Below are 23770 nucleotides of genomic sequence, written 5' to 3'. Positions count from 1 at the left end.
CCACCACCCTCTGTCTTCTACCTTTGAGCCAGTTCTGTATCCAAATGGCTAGTTCTCCCTGTATTCCATGAGATCTAACCTTGCTAATCAGTCTCCCATGGGGAACCTTGTCGAACGCCTTACTGAAGTTCATATAGATCACATCTACTGCTCTGCCCTCATCAACCCTCTTTGTTACTTCCTCAAAAAACTCAATCAAATTTGTGAGATATGATTTCCCACACACAAAGCCATGTTGACTATCCCTAATCAGTCCTTGCCATTCCAAATACATTTACATCCTGTCCCTCAGGATTCCCTCCAACAACTTGTCCACCACCGAGGTCAGGCTCACTGGTCTATAGTTCCCTGGCAGTAAGTTTATGCATTAAAAAAACTGGTATATGCATTACTGATGTGGATTCCCTTATATTCCCTTTATCATGAGGAGATATGCAGAAAATTGCAATAATATCAGAATGCCTCTTTAATTCTATACTAACATTGGTAATGAGAAAGTAAGGATTGTAGATGCTGGAGATTAGAGTCGAAAAGTGTGGCATTGGAAAAGCACAGTAGGTCAGGCAGCAGGAGAGTCAATGTTTCGGGCATAGGCGTTTCATCAGGAAGGGTGGTAATTTAATGATAGCTTTTTTGCAGACTAAGTAGCTCTGGCAGGAGAGGATGTACATTGAGTATAGTGAGACCATGTCTGTACTTAAAATGTGAGAAGTTAAAAGGGAAGTTACATTATTTGCTGAAACAGGTGCTTTTAATTGAACTTGTATGAGTCTATTTTTTGAGTAATTCAGTAAATATCTGAGCCCTCCTACAGTAGTCACTGCTAAAATCACTTTCTATCTTGATCAATGCAATTTCATGTCAAAGTGAAGCATGAAGTTTGCTTTTCCACATTTCCTGCCAAATGAATTTTAGCTTCAAACGAAAACATTTGTTCAACAACCAGAGTTCTTAAATCCACTTAATCATATTATGAAGGACTACAGCAATTTATTCTAATTTTATGTGCAGCATGTATAAGTGGTCAAATAACCACCAATTACACTTTCTGCAAGAGACCATGCTCAGTGTAATAGCAAAGACTCTTTTCTATGTTTCCTCATTCTGAATATCATGTTAAATTCCAAAACTTTATCAAGTATTTCTTCTGAGAAATACAACCAGTCTACCTTCAACTAGTAAAGATTTGATGTTTTATTTTGTTTCCTTCAAACTATCTGATACAGATGACTATTCAAAATTGTATCTGCTGATCCATTGTGTCCAAACTATCAAATCATGGATCTGCTCCTATCTGCCTTTCATGAATCCCAATCTTGCTCAGAAGGTACTAGATGTAAATTATTTATGTTCTTTCCAATCTATTAATGGACTCGTCCATTCACTGGATTTATGTAATGTGTGAGTTTAGTTCAGTGTGTGCAATAAACTAAAAAGCCAGAATCACTGCTTGGAAACATTTTCCAGAGATGGCATCAATAGGATTTGCACAACATCTTTAATGGTGTTTGATCTTGAGATAAACTTAAATTATTCACAATCATCACCAATGCAAGGTGTAAGCCAAACCATGAAAACTTGGCAAGTTTAAAGGAAATTTGTATAACTATGACTTCTAACTAGTTTATTCCTTTTCAAGAGGACTTGGTTTCCAGCTCCACCACCAAGCCATATCAAACAATAGTAATGAAGGAGCACAAATGAGAGCCAGTAATATAAATATAATGGTAGGGAGTCACTGCAGCTTCAATTTTCAGTATGCAGTTTCATGTCTTCAATAGGAGTTTTAAATTTAGAGAATATTCATTTATAGAATTCTACTTTCTACCCATCCAATTTAATACGTTTGGGCTTTATTTTACCAAAATGCTTTTCCATGTTAAATTCCAAAACTTTATCAAGTATTTCTTCTGAGAAATACAACCAGTCTACCTTCAACTAGTAAAGATTTGATTTTTTTTCCATTCCTAGTCACTAGTGTTTAAATTATAGTCCATCCTAAAAATTTACTACAAATCACCATTTTCACACAAGGTTATGACTTTCCCAGCTTGAAGGGAGGTGGGGGTAGCTTTAGTAATAGTCGGCCCAGTAGACCTGATCACTTTACAGGAGTAGCTTTCCCTGCTCCCACTGACCCCATAGATCCTCTCAGTTGAAGACTCTGGGCCTGTACTGCGGTGTTTAGGATTAGGAAGGGGGTCTGATTGAAACTTACAGAATACCAAAAGGCATGGATAGAGTGGATATGGAGAAGGATATGGAGAGGGCACAGCCTCAGGGTGAAGGGACAACTTGTTAGAACTGGGATGAGGATGAATATTTTCAGCTAGAGAATGGGGAATTTGTGGAATTAATTGCCATAGAAGGCTGTGGAGGCCAAAACATTGCATGCATTTAAGGCAGAGGTATATAGTTGTTTGATGATTAAGGAGATGAAAGGTTATGGGAAGAAGGCAAGAAAATGGGGTTGAGAAACATATCAGCCATGATTGATTGGTGGAGCAGACTTAATGGACTGAATGGCCTAATTCTGCTCCTGTATCTTATGCTTTATAGACTTAGCACTAAGGATTGCTCCCACCTTTATTTTAAAATCAAAATTAATTTTCAAGCTGGAACTAAAAAATGTGATTCTGTGTTAGCTTAGCAATTAAAATTGGAAATGCACCTATGGCCAAAATTAGAGCTGCACAGATATCTTAAGAGAGTATAGAGATGGAGATTAGAGATAGGGAGGAGCAAAATTGTGAGGGAATTTGAAAGATAAAAATTTTAAATTTTTTGGTATATAAATAGTGAAAGGAGGAGTAGTGTGAAAAAGGGGATTGGTGAGACCACACTGAGTGTTTTGGTCTCCCTACCTAAGAGAGAATATACTTGTCATAGAGGCAGTGCAGTGAAGGCTCACAAGGCTGATACTAGGAATGACAGGACTGTCCTCTCAGTAGAGACTGGTTCAACTGGGCCTGCATTCACTAGAGTTTAGACGGATGAGGAGGGATGAACAGACTAAATGCAAGGAGGATGTTTTCCCTGGCTGCGGACTCTAGGAGTACAGGTCACAGACTCATGATATGGCGTAGGTCACTTAAGACTGAAAGGAGGAAACATTTCTTCTCTCAAAGGTCGTGATCCTGTATAATTCTCTACCAAAGATGGAGGCCAAGTCACTGAAAATATTAAAGGAGATAGATAATTTCATTTAGATTTAAAGGCATCAATAGATTTGTGGAGAAAGTGGGAATAAGGCATTAAGATGGAGTATCAGCCATGATCATACTGAATGGCAAAGGGGAAAAATGGCCTACTCCCACTGCTAGTATCTATGTTTCTATGCTTACATATGTGGATACATCAGTGAAAATGACAGGTCAGATTGACAGCATGTTTAATAAATCGTACAGAATACTGGACATTAAGATTAAGGACATGGAATTCAAGAGCAAAGGGTTTATGTTAAATTTGCTTCAATTACTGGCTTGGCCTTAGCTACAGTACTGTATCCAGTTCTGGACACAACACTTTATACAACATGTGAAGACATCAGTGAGAGTGCAGAAGAGATTTACAAGAATGATTCCAGGGATGAGGAACTTAGGTAATGTAAACAAATTAATATAAATTAGTACTGTTCTCTTTATAGAAGGTAAAGTTGAAAGGAGGTTTGGTTGTTGAAAATCATGAGGAGTTTTATGGGGTAGATAGGGAAACCCTCCCACTGGTACAAGAGTCAAGAGCATGAGGGCATTGATGTAAGGTAATTGGGAAAAGAAACAATGGAGACACATGGAAAAACGTTTTCAGGCATTGCGGGATAAGATCTGCCTCAGAGTGCGGTGGAGGTGGGTCCAAATGAGGCATTCAGAAGGAAATTGAATTATGTCTTGAAAAGGATGAAATTACAGAGTGATGGGGGAAAAATGGTGAAGTGGAATAGATGCTTTGCTCATTTGGAAAGCAGGCACAAATATGACAGGCTAATAAACCATTTTCTGTACTGCATACAGATGAAAGTAATCAAACTGTTGTACATGTAAATTGTTCAATATGTACTGTAACTAACAAATGCATCTACAAGTAAATGAAAGGCCTTTGTCAGGAAATTTAACTGCTAATGTTGTGAAAATGAAATGAGAAAATGATATTCTTGAAAATGACAATGTACTTTAATAATATTCACATGCAATAGAATTTCAGAACTCAAAGCTGGAAAATCAAAATTAATTCTAAGTCTTTAAGTTCAGCCAAATGAAGACTAAGTATTTTAGTCTTTTTTTTATGGCTTTCCATGCTTTTTTAAAGGCTATTTATTAACTAAATTTTGATTCCATCTTTTCTTTAAGTCTGCTTGGACTTCTGGTTAATTTGACATAGCAAACACTTGAAATTATATTCTGAAAACAATAACATTCTCTTAATATTAATAAGTCTTTACTCTTAAGGTCCTATAGCAAGGTTCTGTCTAACAAGGAACTGGCCAAAGAATTTGCTAACAAAATGTTCCTCTGAGTAATGCCACATGGAATATTTGCATGCATTAGCCACTAAAAGCAGAATAAGTCAACCGCCAATCTTGATAAAACAGTAATAGAGCTACTCTGAATGTTCAGCCAACGTTATGGAACTTTTAATGTTAATGTTTATCGAGATACTTTTTAATCCTGATACAGTCCATAATCAGAATTAGCATTTCAAAAACCACAAAACCACTAGATTCCTCCACTAAAATAAAGGAAGCTCTTGTGTAACATCTACTCTATTTCTGTGGACAGTTTTAAAGCTTTCTGCATCCTAATTCTGGCCACGTAGAGCTAGTAGTCTGAACAAGGTTAGTGTTTTCGCATAAGCATTAAAATGCCCTGTCATATAATGCAGATATTCAGTAAAAGTTGGCTCAACAAAAGTAAAGTTCCAAAATGTTGGCCATGTTGCAAAGGTTAAGTAAAGATAACAAAATGCATAAAATCATAATTCGGAGACGCCGGTGTTTGACTGGGGTGTACAAAGTTAAAAATCACACAACACCAGGTTATAGTCCAACAGGTTTAATTGGAAGCACACTAGCACACTAGCTTTCCTTCACAATCACCTGATGAAGGAGCGTCGCTCCGAAAGCTAGTGTGCTTCCAATTAAACCTGTTGGACTATAACTTGGTGTTGTGTGATTTTCAACATAAAATCATAGTTTTTCTGAAACAGAACATACACTTAATTGGCATAATGAACACAAAAACTCTTTAAATTGTGAGATTTCTTTTTAAATCTAATGTTTTATGCCTGTGAAAGTCATTTGCTTTTGTTCTTCAATGCTGCATTACAAAACATCAGAGGAAAGGAAAGACCGTCTACTCCAAATACATCCCACTGCTGCCTCACAGCGCTCGATTCCTGGGTTCAATTCCGGCCTTGGATGATAATCTGTGTGGTGTTTGCACATTCTCCTTGTGTCTGTGTGGGTTTCTGCCGGGTGCTCCGATTTCCTCCCACTGTCACAATGATGTGCAGGTGAAATGGATTAGCATGGTAAATGGAAACAGAGAGCTTGGTTTGGGTGAGATGCTCTTCGAAGGCTCAGTATAAGTGATAGTACAGGTATTACTGGAACAGGTCAGAGGCTGGATACTGTATGGTGAGTGCTTTACCTCCTGATGACTGTACACCCCAAGATAACTCACTATTACATCCAGGAGTATCATGGAATTCTGCACACTTGCATCGAAGAGTATAGCTGCCCCAACATGGGCAAATTAGTTTGATCGCAGCTCATCCACCTCATATCACATTCTGCACTACTGGAGCACAATGACAAATGTGTACCATCTCTAGGATGCCCATCAGCAAAGTGCTTGGTCTCCTTAAGCAGTGTCATCTAAACATTCTATGACTTGGAATGATGTTTGAGTCAAGTGTATGGATACATCAAACACCTGCAAGTTTCCCTTCATAGCATCTTGACATGACTATATGTTGCTGAGTCGAAATCCTGGCACTCTCTTCTAAAACTCACTGTGGGAACAACTACACCACACTGGTGGTGATGTACCACCACTTTCTCAATGGCAACAGATATCACAATATTCAGTAAAAAAAAAATCTGGGTTTGATGTCAAACAAATCACGAAGGTTAAAGTTTATATGTACTTTAATTACATTTAATAATTATACTCTTGCAATTGGTACTGACTTGTCATACTTAAATTGCTTCTACTTTGAAAGTATCAGCAGTCCACTTTAAACAAACACCAATAGAAAATTAAACAGCTGCAATAATTTCTTATTTATTTTTGCCAAATCCAAACTTGACTCTACTGTTAGTTTGAATGCAAAAGCTACATTTTTAACGTAGAGGGAATCTTTTCTGAAAGTTTCTCAGATTTGATTTATTTCAAAAAGTGTTTATTTTGGAAATCCAAAAGTTATACTTTCCGACAAATATATCATCAGGGCCTCAGCTTTCAGCAAAGTATTCCTGAGGGACTAACTCTTTGTAAAATTACATGTCAAAATGGATTAGTAATGGCTGCAACTACCTTTGTTCAAGGAAACAATTTTTCATCAGAAACTAAGGGAGCCATATGCACATTTATAGTAGAATGTTTTGTTTTGAAACTTAAATTTTCTTCAGTTACACTGAGGTGAACAACAGTAAACTACAGTCCAAGGTTGTTGAAATTACAGATTCAGTACAACGGTAGAATTTTATGCAAACAAGAATAAAACATTAAATTATTAAATATGCTGAAGCCTACAAGGCTCAACAAATTTCGAAAGAATTTGAAAGAACCTCATCTAATAGTCTTACCTTCACAAATTAATTCCATTGTCCCCTGAACCTATTCATATTCTTCCAATCGCTCACATTGGTAATTTATCCTACAAGTTTGTTTTCCCATTTACAAAAAAAAGGTTTCCACTCTGATTTTTAGTCATAATGTCAAAGTCTCTTTTTCTTTCCAAAAACCAATTACAATTTTCTTATTTCCATCTCTTAACTTCATTTTTATTTATATCCAAGAATAACTTCCACTGTCCACTAAGAAATAGCATCATCATCATCGTCGGTTGTCCCTTGCACACGAGGATGACTCTCTTCCACTCTCGGAGTGAACCTGTAGGCTACTGCAGGTTCTGTTACACTTGGGGCAGGTAGTGTTCCCAGGAATGGGTGGATGGGGCATTGGTGTGACAGCACGCTCCTTTCGCTGTTTTCGCCTGGCCTCTGTTTTTCCTGACAGCAAATCTCGAGATGTTCAACGCCTTCCCGGATGCTCCTCCTTTACTTTGGACAGTCTTGGACCAGACATTCCCAGGTGTCTTGGGAATGTTGCACTTTGCCAGTGAGGCCTTGAGCGTATCACAGAAGCGCTTCCTCTGTCCACCTGGGGCTTGCCTGCTATTTTGAAGCTGAGAGTACAGCAACTGTTTGTGGAGTGTTGTGTTGGTCATGCAGACGATGTGCCCAGACCATCGCAGCTGATCAAGGGTGGTCAGTGCCTTAATGCTGGGATGTTGGCCTGGTCGAGGATGTTGGTATTAGTGTGTCTTTCTTTCCAGTGAATTTGCAGCTTCTTGAGCAGGCAGCATTGGTTGCCCTCGAACATCCTTTTCCTCAGGCAGTTGAAGGCTGTGATAGCACACTGGAGGCCACGCTAGATCTCTTCATCAATAACTGCTTTGGCCACAGGACACTTCCGAACTATTGGAATGTTCTCTAAGGCCTCCCTGTGGACCTTGTTGATTGGAGGTTTGTTCCACAATGCCAGGCCAGGTTGATGAGTCACCCCAACCAGTGTCATCGAGCTGCATTATGGATGCTTGTGTATGCATAATCTCCAAGGATGCTCTCCAGATCACTGTCAAGATCTTTACGGAGGCATATGAGAGCATGGGTCTCGCCCTGAACATCTACAAGATGAAGGTCCTTCATCAACCTAAGAAATAGGACTCTTCCAATGACTATGCCATCAGTACTATAACAGCATTTCAGAAGATGTCTGATCATTGTCCCTTACAGTGTCAAACTGGCCAAGATGTGTATTCTTGCCATTCTACTAAATGCGATCTATTGACATTACAGAGTTAATATTATGGAAATTAATCAATGTATTGAGAATGCTAGAGATCTGAAATAGTAATCGGAGTGCTAGATAAAAACAGCAGGTCTGGCATCGTCTATGAAGAGAGAAACCGAGTTAACATTTTGGGTCTGACATGACTAATGTTCCAAAGTAGTTCTTTCTGCAGTTTCTCTCACTGCAGGCACTGCCAAATCTGCTGAGTTTCTATGTCATTTTTTTGTTATGGTGAAAAAGACCATACTGTTGTTTGCTAACATCAGAAGACTCAGTAAAGAGAAAATTTCAAACTGAAATGTATATTTAACAAAAAAATAGTTTGAGAATCCTAAGGGGACTACAACAGTTTCATTCATTTTTAAACTCTTTCTCCAACTTAAATCAAATTGCAGACTGGGCAGGAATAGCTGCAAACCACAAAAGGTAAGTTCAAAACTGATATACTTTTCACATTGAGAATGATGATAGTACTGGGCAGGGTGATCAAAGCAAAGCCTTGTGTCATTCAGTTGGCACTTGGATTCTGTAAAGAAGGATTGCAGGTTCTTGTGAGAGGATAAGTTAGGTGGACTAAATCTCTATTTATCATCAAATATTTTGTTGATCATAGGAAGTAATTAAGCTAAATAAACTAAACTAATGCTGCTCTACAACTTTTGATAATGATTTCAGTAGCTGCTCAGCAAAAGAAATGCATTCGACGCAATAACATATGGTAAACAGAGCACAATTTCTAGTAGAAACTGGGAAGAGCAGACAGGAAGGTACATTTGTATGCCCCTCTTTTTTTTCACTGACTATATAACCCCTACTAAGATGTGAAATAGTAAATCCAGTTATTCAGAGTGGGAGATAATGAGCATAAAATATGCCTCTAAGAAAGTCAACCAAGCTGTGTCTTTGTTCAATGTCTTTCAAAGTATGAAAGAATTTGAACTATTTTAAAACAAAGGGCTAAATGCATGTCTTCATGGACATATAAGAACCATTCTACATATCAGGAATTTAGATACTCCAATGCATGCTGCCATGTTTTGGTATTTCTAACAATGCTGTTGTGGATTAGTAGATGTTAAAAGTGCAACTTCTAACGTAACGTCAAGTCACTCAAGTCTGTCAGCTGGGCTGGAAGATGTGGATTTAGATGATATGTCTCGAAGTGTAGTAAACTTCCGGGCTTCTCAATTTTTACACAACTGCAAGTTGTACTGATTAGAATAGACCAAAAGTAACTGTTGTGCTATGAAATAAAGCAGCTTAATGAATTGGATTGAGAATCATTTCACTAATTGGTTGGTTGGTCCCTTTCAGACAGCTGGAAAAACGTACCTGGGCACAAATACTTGGTTCAGGTCACAGGGATACTTTTGGTACACTGTTGGGTCTCTCAATCAAGAAACTAGATACAGGGTAGTTGAAATCAGCTCGCAAACACTAACACAGACAGATTATGTAACAAAATTACTGTACTTGGGGAGGTGCCTATGACAGACCTGAATTCATTATAGTGTGTGGCAGAAAAAGCTATCATGTTCCTTTCTCCCTTAATCAATTTACTCACCGTCCTAACTAGATGAGACAATCTGTCCAACATATTTTTGTATAGTGTAAGTGCAATAGAGGTAAGTCTGTACTCCAGCTTATTTGATTTACTTCAAATCTGTATATCTAAGTACCTGAATGAAAATTCCATGACATGGGCAGTTGCATCTCCAAGTTCCATTGGAAGGCATATAGCTTAATGTGCTGTATTCTTAGTAATGATGAAAGTCATAATATTGTGAGATAGATTATCAAGATTTTGTCACAGAGATGGTGAAGATATATCAGCGTATGTTCAAGTTAGAATGATGAACAACATCACTGATTGGTATTGCCAGAATGTTGTTTCTTTTGTCCTTCATGATGGTTTGTTTTTTCGGGGGGCGGGGGGGTATGCAATGCAAGTTACCATGGTGAGATGCTGCTTTGCAACCTTTGACACAGTGTACTGGAGTTGAACAGGATGTCGCAGTGCTAAGCAAGTAAACAGTTTTGCTTTTGATAATGCCAAGCTTCTTGAGGAAATCTGGCCAATATTTAAGTCAATCCTAGAAGTTGCTAAAGAAAATTGGAAACAAGCAATCTTCGAAAAAGATTAAAAACATGCAGGAATATGGCCTTGCAGCATACTTTCCATGTATTAAGGCATATTTGTTGTATGCCAATTGTCGATTGGGTTGAAGTGCCCTCAGCTAATGTATATTTACCTCTGGACCTTACTGCAGATGAATCTAAAAAGCTGTGATAAGGTCACTCAAATCAACACCTTTATAGAATTACATTGTTGATCTTACCAACTGCTTGGATCAATTCTTTATTGATCCTCCTACAGGAGTTGAATTTGTGACGAATCAGTAGGCAACATGATGCAGTCACATTTGTTTTCTGAAGCTGAGAGTATGGGGACTGAAATAAATTATAAATCTAATCAAGTCTGCATTCACTATTTGTGCTCTAAACTTTTAAAAAATGTATTTGGTCATTGGATGTGGGCATCACGAGCTAGGTCAGCAGTTTTTGGCAATCTCTGATTGCCCAGAGGGCAGTTAAAAGTCAACCACATTGCTAGCAGTCTGGATTCACATGTAGGCCAGACCAGTTAAGGATGGCAGATTTAATACTCTATAGGATATTAGTGAACAATATAGTTTATACCTTAGTCAACAGTGAATTAATTGTTGTCAGTAAATTACACTAAATTCAAATGTCACCATTTGCCATGGTGGGATTCAAACCCACGAGGTTAGAACATTAGCCTGGGGTTCTGGATTACTAATCCAGTGACAATGCTACTATGCTGCCACCCTCCCATCTATTTACTTTGATTCTAATGTGTAGTTGTTTGTATTCGCAATTAATAACCTAAGATACTTACCTGTTGTTTTAATACTAAATTCTTCACGCCTTCCATCACAAACTGTGATCCAGTATTCATTACACGTGAAAGCAGGCTGAAAAAAAGAAACACTGCTTAATAATGGGATCAATCTAAACTTGGACTATTAATTATATCAGTTATGTGCAGAACAGTAGAGTAATTTGAGATTTTTCACATTTGCAAATGTTATCAATATAATTTTTTGTTAGTTTAGGAATATTCTAAAACATCCTTTTTTTTGCTTCTGGATGATCAACACAAAACCAAAAATCTGTTTTGTCCAAGAGCTGCTTTCAATTACACAGACAGAGGTTGCTCTGTAGACCTCTCAGCAGTACAAACATTCCAACCACCCACACCTTAATGACCCAAGCCTTCTATATATTTTGCACATAAAAACTACTTAGTATGCACTTTTACAAGGTTGTGAAAAGCATTGTGAAAATGCAATACTTCTTCTAATTTTAGGTTTTATCAGTAGACAAGAAAGTAGCTGGAATTTCTTGCTGCTGCAAAATTGTGTGATGCAAAAGATGAAGGAGAAGTAGGCCATTCAGCCCATCAAGTCTGTTCCATTATTCAATGAGATCATGACTAATCTAATCATTCTCAATTTTACTTTCCTGCCTTATCTCCATAACTTGATCCCCTTACAGATAAATCTGTTCATCTCAGCTTTGAATATATTTAACGACTCAGTCTTTACAGCCTTCTTCACCTCTTTATACTCCCTGGATATCTTCTCTGATAGTGATGCAAGTACCTCACTACCTCCAGTGACCAACTTTGTTTGGATTAACAAAACCAACACGGTCACCGGCCACCTCATTTGTTTAGCCACTTTCTAAAATTAAATGAAAAAGGCTTCTCTATCCTTCTTGTCTAATCAAGGCAATGCTTGGACATATTTAAATAGACCCCTACCAGGCCTTTGGTTACAATGGATTTGCTCATCATCACTATCCTCCTGACTAAGCCTACCTTCTGCCTTCACCTCCAACCTTTTAAGTCAACTTTCCTCTCTAATGCCAACTTCTGAAGTTCAAACTCTCTCTCTTTCTGCTTTTCTTCTCTCTCTTTCTGCTGCTAGGGCCTTCCTTCCCTCATTACCCTCTGCTCTTAATCATAAATCAAACTGTTTCATTTCTTTTTCATGTTCAAGCTACTTCATCTGCAATTGAATTCTAGCCATTTCTAAAGATATGGCATTTCCAGTAATTTTAAATGTCAAGCTATTGAAGTAATTACCTCTTCTTTTCTCGCAGGCCCAGGCAATCCCAACTCCAGCTTATCTGCCAATTCCAACATCTTTGCCTTGCTCACTTTTTGGAAAACTCCTGAAGTCACTTCTACCAGCCCCAGAAAACTCTGAAAGAGCCATTACTACACAAGGCTTACCCTGTTTAAACTAACCAAATTCAACACTTGAAATAAAAGCCACTAACACCTACCACACGCCCAATTTGAGTCCAATATTCCCAAGCCCAACTTGGAATTATGGATTTCAATACTGGAGGAGCCCCTGGACCAGATCAGATCCCTTTAAAATATTTTAAGAAGGTCGCCTGCACCTTAACGTTCTCTTATTTTAAAGGTAGATGTGAAGTGCCATGTTCCAAATGCCATGGTACTGGTCAAACTACTCGTTGTTAAGCAAAACACACTTTATTTAAACATTATAGTTAGAAAACAAACAAAAGAAAGGAATTTAGAACAACTTAATTATTGAAAACGTAACTGCATAATAGATACAGTACCTATCATTAATTAACTGTTCCAATATAGTAACATCCCATAAACACCTTGGCAAAAAGGCAAATTCAGACACAGATTCTTACATGCAGTTCTCCAATCCAGGATGAAAAACATCAAGAGAGAGTTCAGAGAGAATAGAAGCTGGGAATCATTCAATGAAGTTTCCAAGGTCTCAAGTTTTAAGACCTCAAAAGCATCTGATGCTAAAGCTAAAATAAAACCAGAAAACCTGGTCTGTGAGAGCTGGCCACACCCAGGTTGCTATTATTGATCTAACTTTAAACAAAAAAAACACTCCAAAACCTCACACGTTGTTAACTTAAGTTGTCTTCAGTAGCCGGTTCGGTGCCTCTGCCTTATAACCTTTTTCAAAAAAAGCCAAGACAAAATAACCTTTCAAGAGACAGCATCGTCATAATACTGTAAATTGGAGGTGTATGATACCAAAATTGGCGGTATAGTGGACAGCAAAGAGGGTTACCACAGATTACAACAGGATCTCTGGACCAGATGGGTCAATGGGCTGAGAAATGGCAGATGGAGTTTAATTCAGATAAATGCGAGGTGCTGCATTTTGGGAAAACAAATCTTAGCAGGACTTATACACTTAATGGAAAGGTCCGAGGGAGTGTTACTGAACAAAGAGACCTTGGAGTGCAGATTCATAGCTCCTTGCAAGTGGAGTCGCAGGTAGATAGGATAATGAAGAAGGCGTTTGGTATGCTTTCCTTTATTGGTCAGAGTATTGAGTACAGGAGTTGAGAGGTAATGTTGCGGCTGTACAGGACATTGGTTAGGCCACTGTTGGAATATTGCGTGCAATTCTGATCTCCTTCCTATCGGAAAGATGTTGTGAAACTTGAAAGGGTTCAGAAAAGATTTACAAGGATGTTGCCAGGGTTGGAGGATCTGAGCTACAGGGAAAGACTGAACAGGCTGGGGCTGTTTTCCCTGGAGCGTTGCAGACTGAGGGGTGACCTTATACAAGTTTACAAAATTATGAGGGGCATGGATAGGATAAATAGACAAAGTCTTTTCCCTGGGGTCGAGGAATCCAGAACTAGAGAGCATAGGTTTAGGGTGAGAGGGGAAAGATATAAAAGAGACCTAAGGGGCAACTTTTTCACACAGAGGGTGGTACGTGTTTGGAATGAGTTGCCAGAGGATGTGGTTGAGGCTTGTACAATTGCAACATTTAAGAGGCATTTGGATGGGTATATGAATAGGAAGGGTTTGGAGGGATATGGGCCGGGTGCTGGCAGGTGGGACTAGATTGGGTTGGGATATCTGGTCGGCATGGATGGTTTGGACCGCAAGGTCTGTTTCCATGCTGTACATCTCTATGACTCTAATTATGTCCTCAGCACTGATACCTGTAGTACTCCACACTAGTTACGGAATACAATCCTGAAAATGCCTCCATTACCCAAACTCTTTGCCTTCTATTGGTTAGCCAATCTTCTATCCATGCTAATATATTACCAACACCATGAGTGTTTGTCTTATTGAGTAGCCTTATTTTCAGAGCCTTATCGTATGTCTTTTGGAAATCTAAATATATACTGTCCACCTTTATGTAACCTGCTACTTACTGCCTCAAAAAATTGTAATAAATTGTCAGGCATGATTTCTTTTCATGAGGTCATATTGACTTTGCTTGATTAAATAATATACTTCGAAGTGCTCAAAGTACATCCTTTTATAACAGACACGAAAATCTTCCTAATGACACATGTTGTGCTAACTGGTGCACAGGCTAGCTCACAATGTTCCATGGCACATACAAATGATAACTAGTTGGAGAATTGTTAATGGTCAATGTCAGAGTTGAGTGTGTTGCTGGAAAAGCACAGCAGATCAGGCAGCATTCGAGGAGCAGGACAATGGACTTTTCATGCTCGAGCCCTTCATCAGGACCGATATCGGCCTCATCAGACTTAGGAAATTTTATTTGATCCCGCACTTCGTGACTCTTAAATCACTTGAAATATGTTAGTAACATGTGGATGCCATACAGCTGGTCCTCAAAGAGTGGAATAATTTGTTAGTTGTCGGTTGAAACAGTTCTTGAAAACATAACTCTGTGTAGCTCTGTTTGCATTATCATTGATACACCTATTTTCTTCTTATTTAGTATGACTACTATTTGTATAACTTGTACTTCCAACTCTGTTTCTTATAATCATTTGCACCTGGCTGCTTTTCCACAAAATTGTCAGAGTGTCAATTCCTTTATGGATTGTAATTTCATTCCTAAATTTTAAGGTAGAAGTCTTGAAGGATCAACAAAACATGAACTGAGCGTCTGTACGCACCCATTATTATCCTACAATCACATTTAGTGGGTCAGAAATGTGTATTTTAACACGAGGCAGGAGGCAAGTGGTCGGATTCAGCCAACTATTTATCACTTCTGCAACTTAAATAGACATGAAATTTGGGTGATGGGTAAAATGGTTCGCTGATCTATTACTGTCTGGTGGCAAAAAGAAAAGTTACTCCGAAAGGTTCTTCCAATAAATGTAAGGCAATATCAAAGCCACACAAATGCTGTTGCTTGAACAGCAGGTCAGAAGCTGCAAATTTTATGGTGAGTAACTCAACTCTGGACTGCCCAATGACTGTGCACTATTTACAAGATACAAGTCAGAGTTGTGAGGGAATATTTTTTACATATCTGGATAAGTGCAACTCCTGTAATACTCAAGGGGGCTTGACACAATCCATGACAAAAGTGCCCATCTGATTGTACACCATCCACCATGCTCAACATTCATTCCCTCTACCACCAACATAAAATGGCACCCATGAGTACCATCGACACGTTGCATTACAGTATCTCACTAAGGCTTCTTCAACAACACCTTCCAAACCCTCAACCTCTACCACAAAGAAGGCACGGGCAGCAGATATATAGGGAGACCTGCAAGTTCTCTTTCAAGTCACACACCAACCGTTCCTTCATAGTTGCTTGGTCAATATCCTGGAAATCTCTTCCAAATAGCCGTGTATGCATGTGTGCACCCAAAGACTAAAGTGGTGCAAAAGGTTCCTTTGGAATGGACAATAAATGCTGGCTTGCCCAGCGTTCCTTACATCCCGCTTTGCAGAAGATGGTGACATAGTGGTAATTTCACTCTGGACTAGGAATCCAGAGGCACAAGCCATGGTCTGGGGACACAGGTTCGAATCCATGTGGAAATCAATCATAATTGGATTTGCAATTGAAAGCCAGCCATCAGCAATGATGATGATCAAACTATAAACCACCATCATTCAGAAAACCAACCTGGTTCACTTACTTCCTTGAAGGAAGAAAATCTGCCATCTCCACTTGATTTGGCCTTTACACCCACAATAATATAGATGACTCCTAACTGCCTTGTTTAAGCAATCAATTAAAGGGAAATTAGGAATAAGTAACCAATCAAGCCTTGTACGTAATGCCCATATTTCATGAAAGGAAAATAATTCACTCTACTACTACCAAGCCAGGAGATCAACCAGGTTCAATGAACTCTGTAGGGTAGCATGTCAGAAGCAGCACCAGGCATCCGTTAAACTAAGGGTCAATCTGGTAAACAAAGACTACATACATGCCCAATAATAGAAACAGCATGTAATGGACATACAATCAGTGGATTAGATAAAAGCTCTGCATTCTTGTCACATCCAGAATGGTGTTGGACACTTAAATAACCATCCAGAAAGAGAAGCTCCACAAATATCCACATCTCCATGATGGAAGAGCCCAGCACATCAGTATAAAAGATAAGGATGAGGCATTTGCAGCAAACTTGACCAGAAGCAGGGAGCTTGCCAAGCTTCAGCCAATTCAATTCACTAAACAATCAAAGATCATGGGTCCTGACAACTTCCTAAAAGGGTACTGAAGACGTATGTTCCAGGATTAATCATGATAATGGTAAAACTATTCAAATTTCAACACTGGTGCCTACCTGACAAAATGGAAAATTCTCTAGGTATGTTCTATTCTCAAAAATGAGTATAAATCTAAACTTGTCAATTAACCCCTAAATCCCAAACTATCCATATTCAAGCATCAGCAAGATACAACAAATGTCATTGACCAATGCTATCGTCACTTGCCCAATATTATCCTACTGGCTGATGTTACAGTTTACACTTTGCCATTTTGATTGGAGTCATACCCTTGTACGTGCAAAGATGAGGTTGAAGTCCATCACCTCAGCCTGACGATATCACTGCAGGAGTTCTTCAAGATTGTATCGACTCAAACAAGATGGTGGTGGAGTAGGGCTCCTAAGCCAGAGCTTGCCTGCTCCATCAGTCTTTTTCCTCTTCTTGTGTTTTCTTTTCCTCTCTATTCATCTTCATTCCTTGGATGGACCCAATGGACTCCCAGACCCCTGGAAGCCCAGAACGGATTCCCATACTCAAGGAAAAGCCCACATGGACTCCCCGCTTTAGAAAGACTGGCATGCTTTTTTTTTTAACCTTTATTTCTTTATTTTTCTAATTTATACCTAAGATTCTGTACCTGGGTATCTTTGTACTTGGCTTTGTAAAGGCTGTAATGCTGAGCTTTTAACTTTATTTCTTCATTTTCTAATTTATACGTAAGATTTTGTATCGAGGTATCTTTGTACCTAAGATAACGCTGGAAATGGTGACTTTGTACACTTTTCATTGTACTCACATGTCCCTGTGCTTGAGAACATGTGACAATAAATCTAATTTTAATTCTAAGAACCATTTTCAGATGATTCACTCATGACTATTCCTCCACCCAAGGTCAGAAATGAGACATTCACTGATCAATGCGATGCTTAGGACTATTTGTAACTTGTCAGATGCTGAAACATATAATACCCATAAGCTGCAAGGCCTGGACTACATGTAGTTTTAGGGTGATAAGTTGTAAAGTAATATATGCACCATACAAGTGGCAGTCTATGGTCATTGCCAACAAGACAGAATCACACCATTGCTCTGTGACTTTCAATTGCATTACGATCATTAAAAAATCCTCTATCAACATTCTGGTGATGAAGGAATGGTGACTATTGTATTAGTTATCTCTATTAAAGGTTAAAATATGTGATTTTAGTTTCAAATTAAGGCAATTAAAGGTTGAGTAATTTTACTTTGTTTCATTATGCTTGTGTGCTCACCAACAGTGCATGAGCTTTTGATCTAGATAAAAGACTTCTAGAAGCAAGAAAGCCCTAAGATTGCTGTGGAGATAATTACTGAGAGTTGAACTATATTCAAACATTTTAAAAACAAAACATAAGCAAGCAGAGAGAGACTGAACCTGGAGGCTGCCTAAAACAAGGTCTGCTGTATTTAGTCAAAACCTCAGTTCTGCATGTTTTCAGAATGAAAGAGTAAATTTTAGAGAAGTATATGAGGCCAAGTGGATCTTTAAAGACAGAAATCCAACTATATTAAGTCTACATGTGTTTGCTGGATTGTGACATGTGATGCATACCCTTGGAATCTGTATTGATAGGAACATCTGGCTTGTAAAGCCAGACCCAGAAATAAAAAGGAACTGCCTTCTAGGAGTATGATTATATTCAAAACCTTTGGGAGTAGAAGTAGGGAACTTCCCATTTATCAACATTATACTTCATCTGTCACACGTTTGCCCACTTCCTCAACTTGTTTAAATTCCAAGTCAAATTCTGATATCAAGTCAGATGCTAAAAATTATCCAATTTATCTGATATTCCTGTAACTGAGACCATTACATTATTGACCAAAATTTAACTGCAACAGCCATAAGTACTTTGGCTATCAGAGCAGATCAGAGACTAGGAGTCCTACAGTGGATAACTCACCTCCTGGTCCCCCAAATTCTGTTTGCCACCTAGAAGATATGCAAGGAGTATGAGGAATACTGTCGACTTGTCTGGATGAATGAACCTTTAACAACACTCAAGGAGCTTGTCATCATTCAGGACAGTTTGCTTTATTATACCCTTATTACCACCTTAAACATTAATTTCCACAACCATCAAGATACACTGACAGAAAAATACATTGCAGCAATTTACCAACACCCCTTCAAAAATACCTTATGACTACCTTTGCCTAGAAGACAAAGGCAGCAGATATACTGGAACACTACCACCTGCAAGCTCCATTTTAATTCATGCAAAAATTTGATTTGGAACTATGATCTCAAAGTAATACCATTTATTATATATTCATTCTAAAATCTTTACAGAACCTGCTTTCAATTAAGAATTTTCTGCTGTGTATTGTTGCCAAACCAGAGACTGTAAATATGTCTTCAAAAGAAAATTAGAGAGCTTTTTGTAAAGACTTTAAAATGATATGAGAAATGATGAGAAATGTGGGTTTGACAAGGTAGCACATCGACAAAAACACTAACAGAACAATAAATGAGCCAAATTGCCCATTTCTATTCTGAAACTTAGTACAAGTTGAGCACCTGCACACTGAACCTGATATTTATTTCACACCGTCAAATGTGATTAAATCCCAGGTCAGCTTGTTATTTTAAATAGATTTTTGATATTAAAAAACATAGTTTTCAATCCAGTAATTTTGCATTAGAATTCTTCTGTTGTAAAACTTCATACCTTATTGATTTTGGTCCACTGCCTCCAAAGTTAGTAGGAGCTGACGCCATTTTGGTAAATGCTCTGTCAGTAAACACAAACTAAATTACTGAAGTGAATTTGGGAATGAGAAAACATTCATACCTATAGAATTCTGGAACTGATTAACACTTTTAAAAAGTTGAACAAATGCTGTAATCCTGGGTTAGGGAAGGTCCCCCATGAAATGAAAACGTCAATCCAATTTATTCTCACTTGCCACTTGTACTCTGATATAAGACTGAATAAATAACACATCTTTACAAACTTTTAAAGCAGAAGATCCTTGCTGAGCATTTCCACCCAAAATGAAACTACATAATTGTAGATAATTTGGAGTAGATATGGTATACTTTATTCTGCATCTAATAAATTGTTAGACGATTAATACATAAACTCAGCTAATGTCCTGGGGACCTGGGTCAAATCCTGCCGTATCACATGTTGGAAGTTGCATTCAATATTAATCTTGCTTTCATAATCAGTTGATTAATTTTTAGGTAGTTCTTTGATAATCTTGCTCTTTGCTCCAGATTTTAACATGAGTTTCTGATTTGAAACTTTTAAACACAAGGGGAATTTAACCAGTAAGGGTGTTTTTCTCTTGGAATTTAAGCTCAAGATTCACTTGGGCCATTTTCATACATAGCATTAAAATCTGTCTTAATTCCAGTATCTTCAATTGGCTACTTTTTCAAATAAAAAAAAACTGATCCAGGTATATATTCAAAACTGTAATACACATAATTTTAGCAAATGGTTCATGTTTGAAGTTTATTTTGTGGTTTACACAAATGTGTTGCTCGTAATTTGCTGTTCCTTTGGTACTTAAACTATTCTCAGTGTTCTTACTTACTTCCATCGTTTGATGTAATTCAAAGGAGCCAGATTGCACCCAGTATCAGACAGTGCTTTTTTGTATTGTTCTAGGTCAACCTGGTGGTATAAATAATTTAATTTAGGAGAAAGGAGATATATGATGAATTCTGAAATTCCAAAGGACTTGCTAATTTGCTTTACAAAATAAGCAAAAGATTATAGAATGTTGCAGGAAATAAACACTATTTTTTCACCCATGCTGTAACATTGGCCGACAAAATGTTACTAAATGATATTTTAGAACCAATTTTGCAGTGGAGAATGTGAAGGAGGTAAAACAAAATTTCAGAATAATTTCTCCCAGAATTTAATTGTTTTAGAGTTTCCATTGCTACCAAAGTGAACTTGCTTCCTCACACTAACCCCACCACCAGTCATGTGCATAGTTAGCCAACATTAACTGCCTGGGTTTGTGCATAACAAATATTTATGGGTTGGAGTCCTGGAGGAATTTTAATGTATGCTCAAATATACCTTTCAGTCTCTTCAAAGTCAATTTACAAATGTCGCCAAGCAAGGAGATATGACTTGATTTACTTTAACAGCTACTTTGCTTTATGAAATATGCATCACAGTGCCACACAGTGACATGTCCATCCCTTTTGACAGTTCAGTACTCCCATCCATGACTAAGCTTCACAACTTAATCTCTGAACTAAAACATATTGTAAACCATAGAGGTTAGCATCCTGAAATTGGGTAGTCTGCAACTGAGCACTGATTAGCCTGTGCATGTAAAATAATGTAAGCCACAGAGGCTGGTAGCCTGTAAGTAAAGAAATGAAGCTATGAGCTGTAGATTCACTGTGTACAGATAGACAAGATGTGTATGTGTTCCTGGGCTGGTAAAGCTTGATGCTGGAAAAGGGTCAGCAAGTCAGGCAGTGTCTGAGGAGCAAGAAAGTCATCATTTCAGGCATCCATTCTGTCAAAGCACCTCATTATTGCATACATCTCAATCAACTCTCCCATCATCTCTCCTGTTCCAAGGAGAACAGCTCCATCATATCCAATCTTTCCCCATAGCCATATTATCCCAAGTTCTGACATCCTCCTCATAAATGCGCTCTGTACCCTACTTTAATTACACTCTTTCAATGAGGTGACCAGAACTGCACATAACACACAGGTTGTGGCCTAAGTAATAATTTCTATTGTTCCAGTACTATTATCTTGTTTTTATATCCTATACCTCAGCCAATAAAGGATTCCACATGCCTTCTCAACCACCTTATCAATCTATCCTGATACCTTTGGGAATTTGTGGATATTCAATTGAAGGTGTCTCACTTCCTCCACATCTTTCAGCAGTCTCCCATTAATTGTGTATCCCTTTGCTTTGACTCCAATTGCAATTAAAGATTACATCAACAAAATTATCTTCATTAATCCTCTTTGTTACTCCCTTCAAAAATTCAAACCAAACAGATATGACCTTTCTCTATAAAATCCATCACTGATTAAGCTATTTTTCTAAGTGCCCTGTTATTTGGATAAAAATCATTGGACTAGTGATCTACCCACTTTCAAGGTTGCTTATCTTTTAAGTATTCCTCTCTCCCTATCAAATTCAACACATCACATTCTTCCTTCTTAACCATACTGTATCTGCATTGTCCTTTTTTGTAAAGACAGATCCAAGCATTCATTAGTAACCATCCCAATACCTTCCACCTCCACACAAAGGCTACCTTTTTGAACTTTTATGGGCCTTACTCTTTTCTAACATATAACTTTTGTTAATGTATTGCTAAAACATCTTTGGGTTCACCTTCATTTTGCTTACCAATATTCTTTCATGTCCTTTCTTTGTTTTCCTAACTTCAACACTCATTTTCTATAATCCTCGCAGCTTTATGTAGTATTAAGCTTTTTTTTCGGATTCATCTTACACTGTGACAGCAGGCCTGAGATGTGACTGCTGCTCCTAACCCCTTTTGGCCTATTTAATAAGTATGTTAAAAGTACCAATTATGATTATTACCACCAAGACACTCTCCCACTGTTAAGCTAAGACCTAAGGTAAATAAATGGGAACTACCCAAAGTCGCTGACTAAATCAGTACTACAGCCAGGTTAAGAGTATCTTGGGGAGCAGGGGAATTGTCCATTGGAATCTCAATTTCCTGCATATTTGCCAGAGAGGCCAGTGCACTAGGACTTCTGCAGCCCCCAAAGAGCAAATTGAGTCACATATCTGTGCTTTATGATCTGGAGGCCAGAAGATATGGGCCATTGTTATCTCTGGGCAAAGGGAAGAGATCATTAAGAGGTTATGTAATAATTCTCAACATGCAACCATAAAACATGTTCCAAAATATCCCAGCAATTACAATCCAAAAACAGCATTTTGGAGGTGTAGCCCACAATACAAATATTTTTCTTTCCCTCTACAAATTCATGCAATTTTTCACCATCAGCTCATCAAATTTGAACTTCAGCTTTCAATTTACCTTTCAATGTTACTTTTCTAAGCTCTTATTACTTAGGTAATTAAACATTTGTCTTGTATATTTAGCTTCATTTTGCAAATTTCCTCAAAATTAACCAATTTCATCCACTTTTCAGTTACAGCCTTTTCCTCTGAACCCATTTTGCAACCTCCAACTTAATCTTAAAACTTTATCTTGTATCTTGCTTTCTTTCTGCTCATTCATCAAGAAGGGGTACAACAGCAGAGGGGCTTTAACTTTTTTGGAAACAAATATAATATGGAGAATGTAATATGCCATGCTGAATGAGGACAGAAATTTATATACTTTCTTTAGGCAAGCTATCTTAGTGCTCATAAATTTTAATTATGCATTAAAGTAAATGTGAACATATCACTTAATATAGCTAAAGGGATATATAAAGCAATTATTCAAAATAATTTGGTTCCTCTGCAATGTGATTAATTTTGTTCAGTTTATAGTGATATGCCTTTATTTGGCATTGCTGTATCAGATTCAGAAACTTACATGATGTGGCTTCATTCATCCAAAAAATAAAGTATACAATTAGATTTAAAACAAACAAGGTTAGTAATGTTAAATTGAAACTTTATTGCTGGAACAGCACAGCAGGTCAGGCAGCATCCAGGGAACAGGAGATTCGACGTTTCGGGCACAGGCCCTTCTTCAGGAATTAGTAATGTTAAATATACATCTCACATTTTCTATAGGTGAACATTATTGGTACTATGTAAAACATATGTAATCTGCTTTGAAAATTTTATTGCTGATGGATGGAAAACTGCTATCTTTACTGATTCTTTAATGAAATACAACTTACCAAAGTCAACTGCAATTACTTATGGGCGCATGGAAGGTTGCTTTATTTTATCGTGGTTGACATAAACTAAGTCATCCAATAATTTTATCTCACCAAATTTCTCCATTTCACTTTAAAAGAATACTGCATGCTAAGCAATGATGGTCCACTGGTACTTCCTACAGGCATTGTTCATGCCTAAAAACAAAGACTTATAATGCCGATGAACTAACTAATCTTTGGTGGCATTATAAAGAAGCATATATTGTCCA

The 23770-nt window shown here is 37.8% G+C and overlaps 1 protein-coding gene across 3 annotated transcripts in view; it reads right to left on the bottom strand.

Annotated features, from left to right (window-relative positions):
• Positions 1-23770, bottom strand: part of scfd1 (sec1 family domain containing 1) — a 157102-nt gene that overhangs the window by 48606 nt on the left and 84726 nt on the right. For all 3 annotated transcript variants that reach the window (XM_043698047.1, XM_043698046.1, XM_043698048.1), the window contains 3 exons: positions 20224-20303; positions 19350-19412; positions 10996-11071 (listed from right to left, as the gene is read on the bottom strand). In XM_043698047.1, the coding sequence (XP_043553982.1) occupies positions 10996-11071; positions 19350-19412; positions 20224-20303 (219 nt within the window). The remainder of the gene's footprint in view (positions 1-10995; positions 11072-19349; positions 19413-20223; positions 20304-23770) is intronic.

This window comes from Chiloscyllium plagiosum, chromosome 10, assembly GCF_004010195.1.
Source record: "Chiloscyllium plagiosum isolate BGI_BamShark_2017 chromosome 10, ASM401019v2, whole genome shotgun sequence".
Taxonomy (NCBI): domain Eukaryota; kingdom Metazoa; phylum Chordata; class Chondrichthyes; order Orectolobiformes; family Hemiscylliidae; genus Chiloscyllium; species Chiloscyllium plagiosum.
Note: the sequence above shows the minus strand (reverse complement) of the source record. Positions and strands in the feature narration are given on the sequence as shown.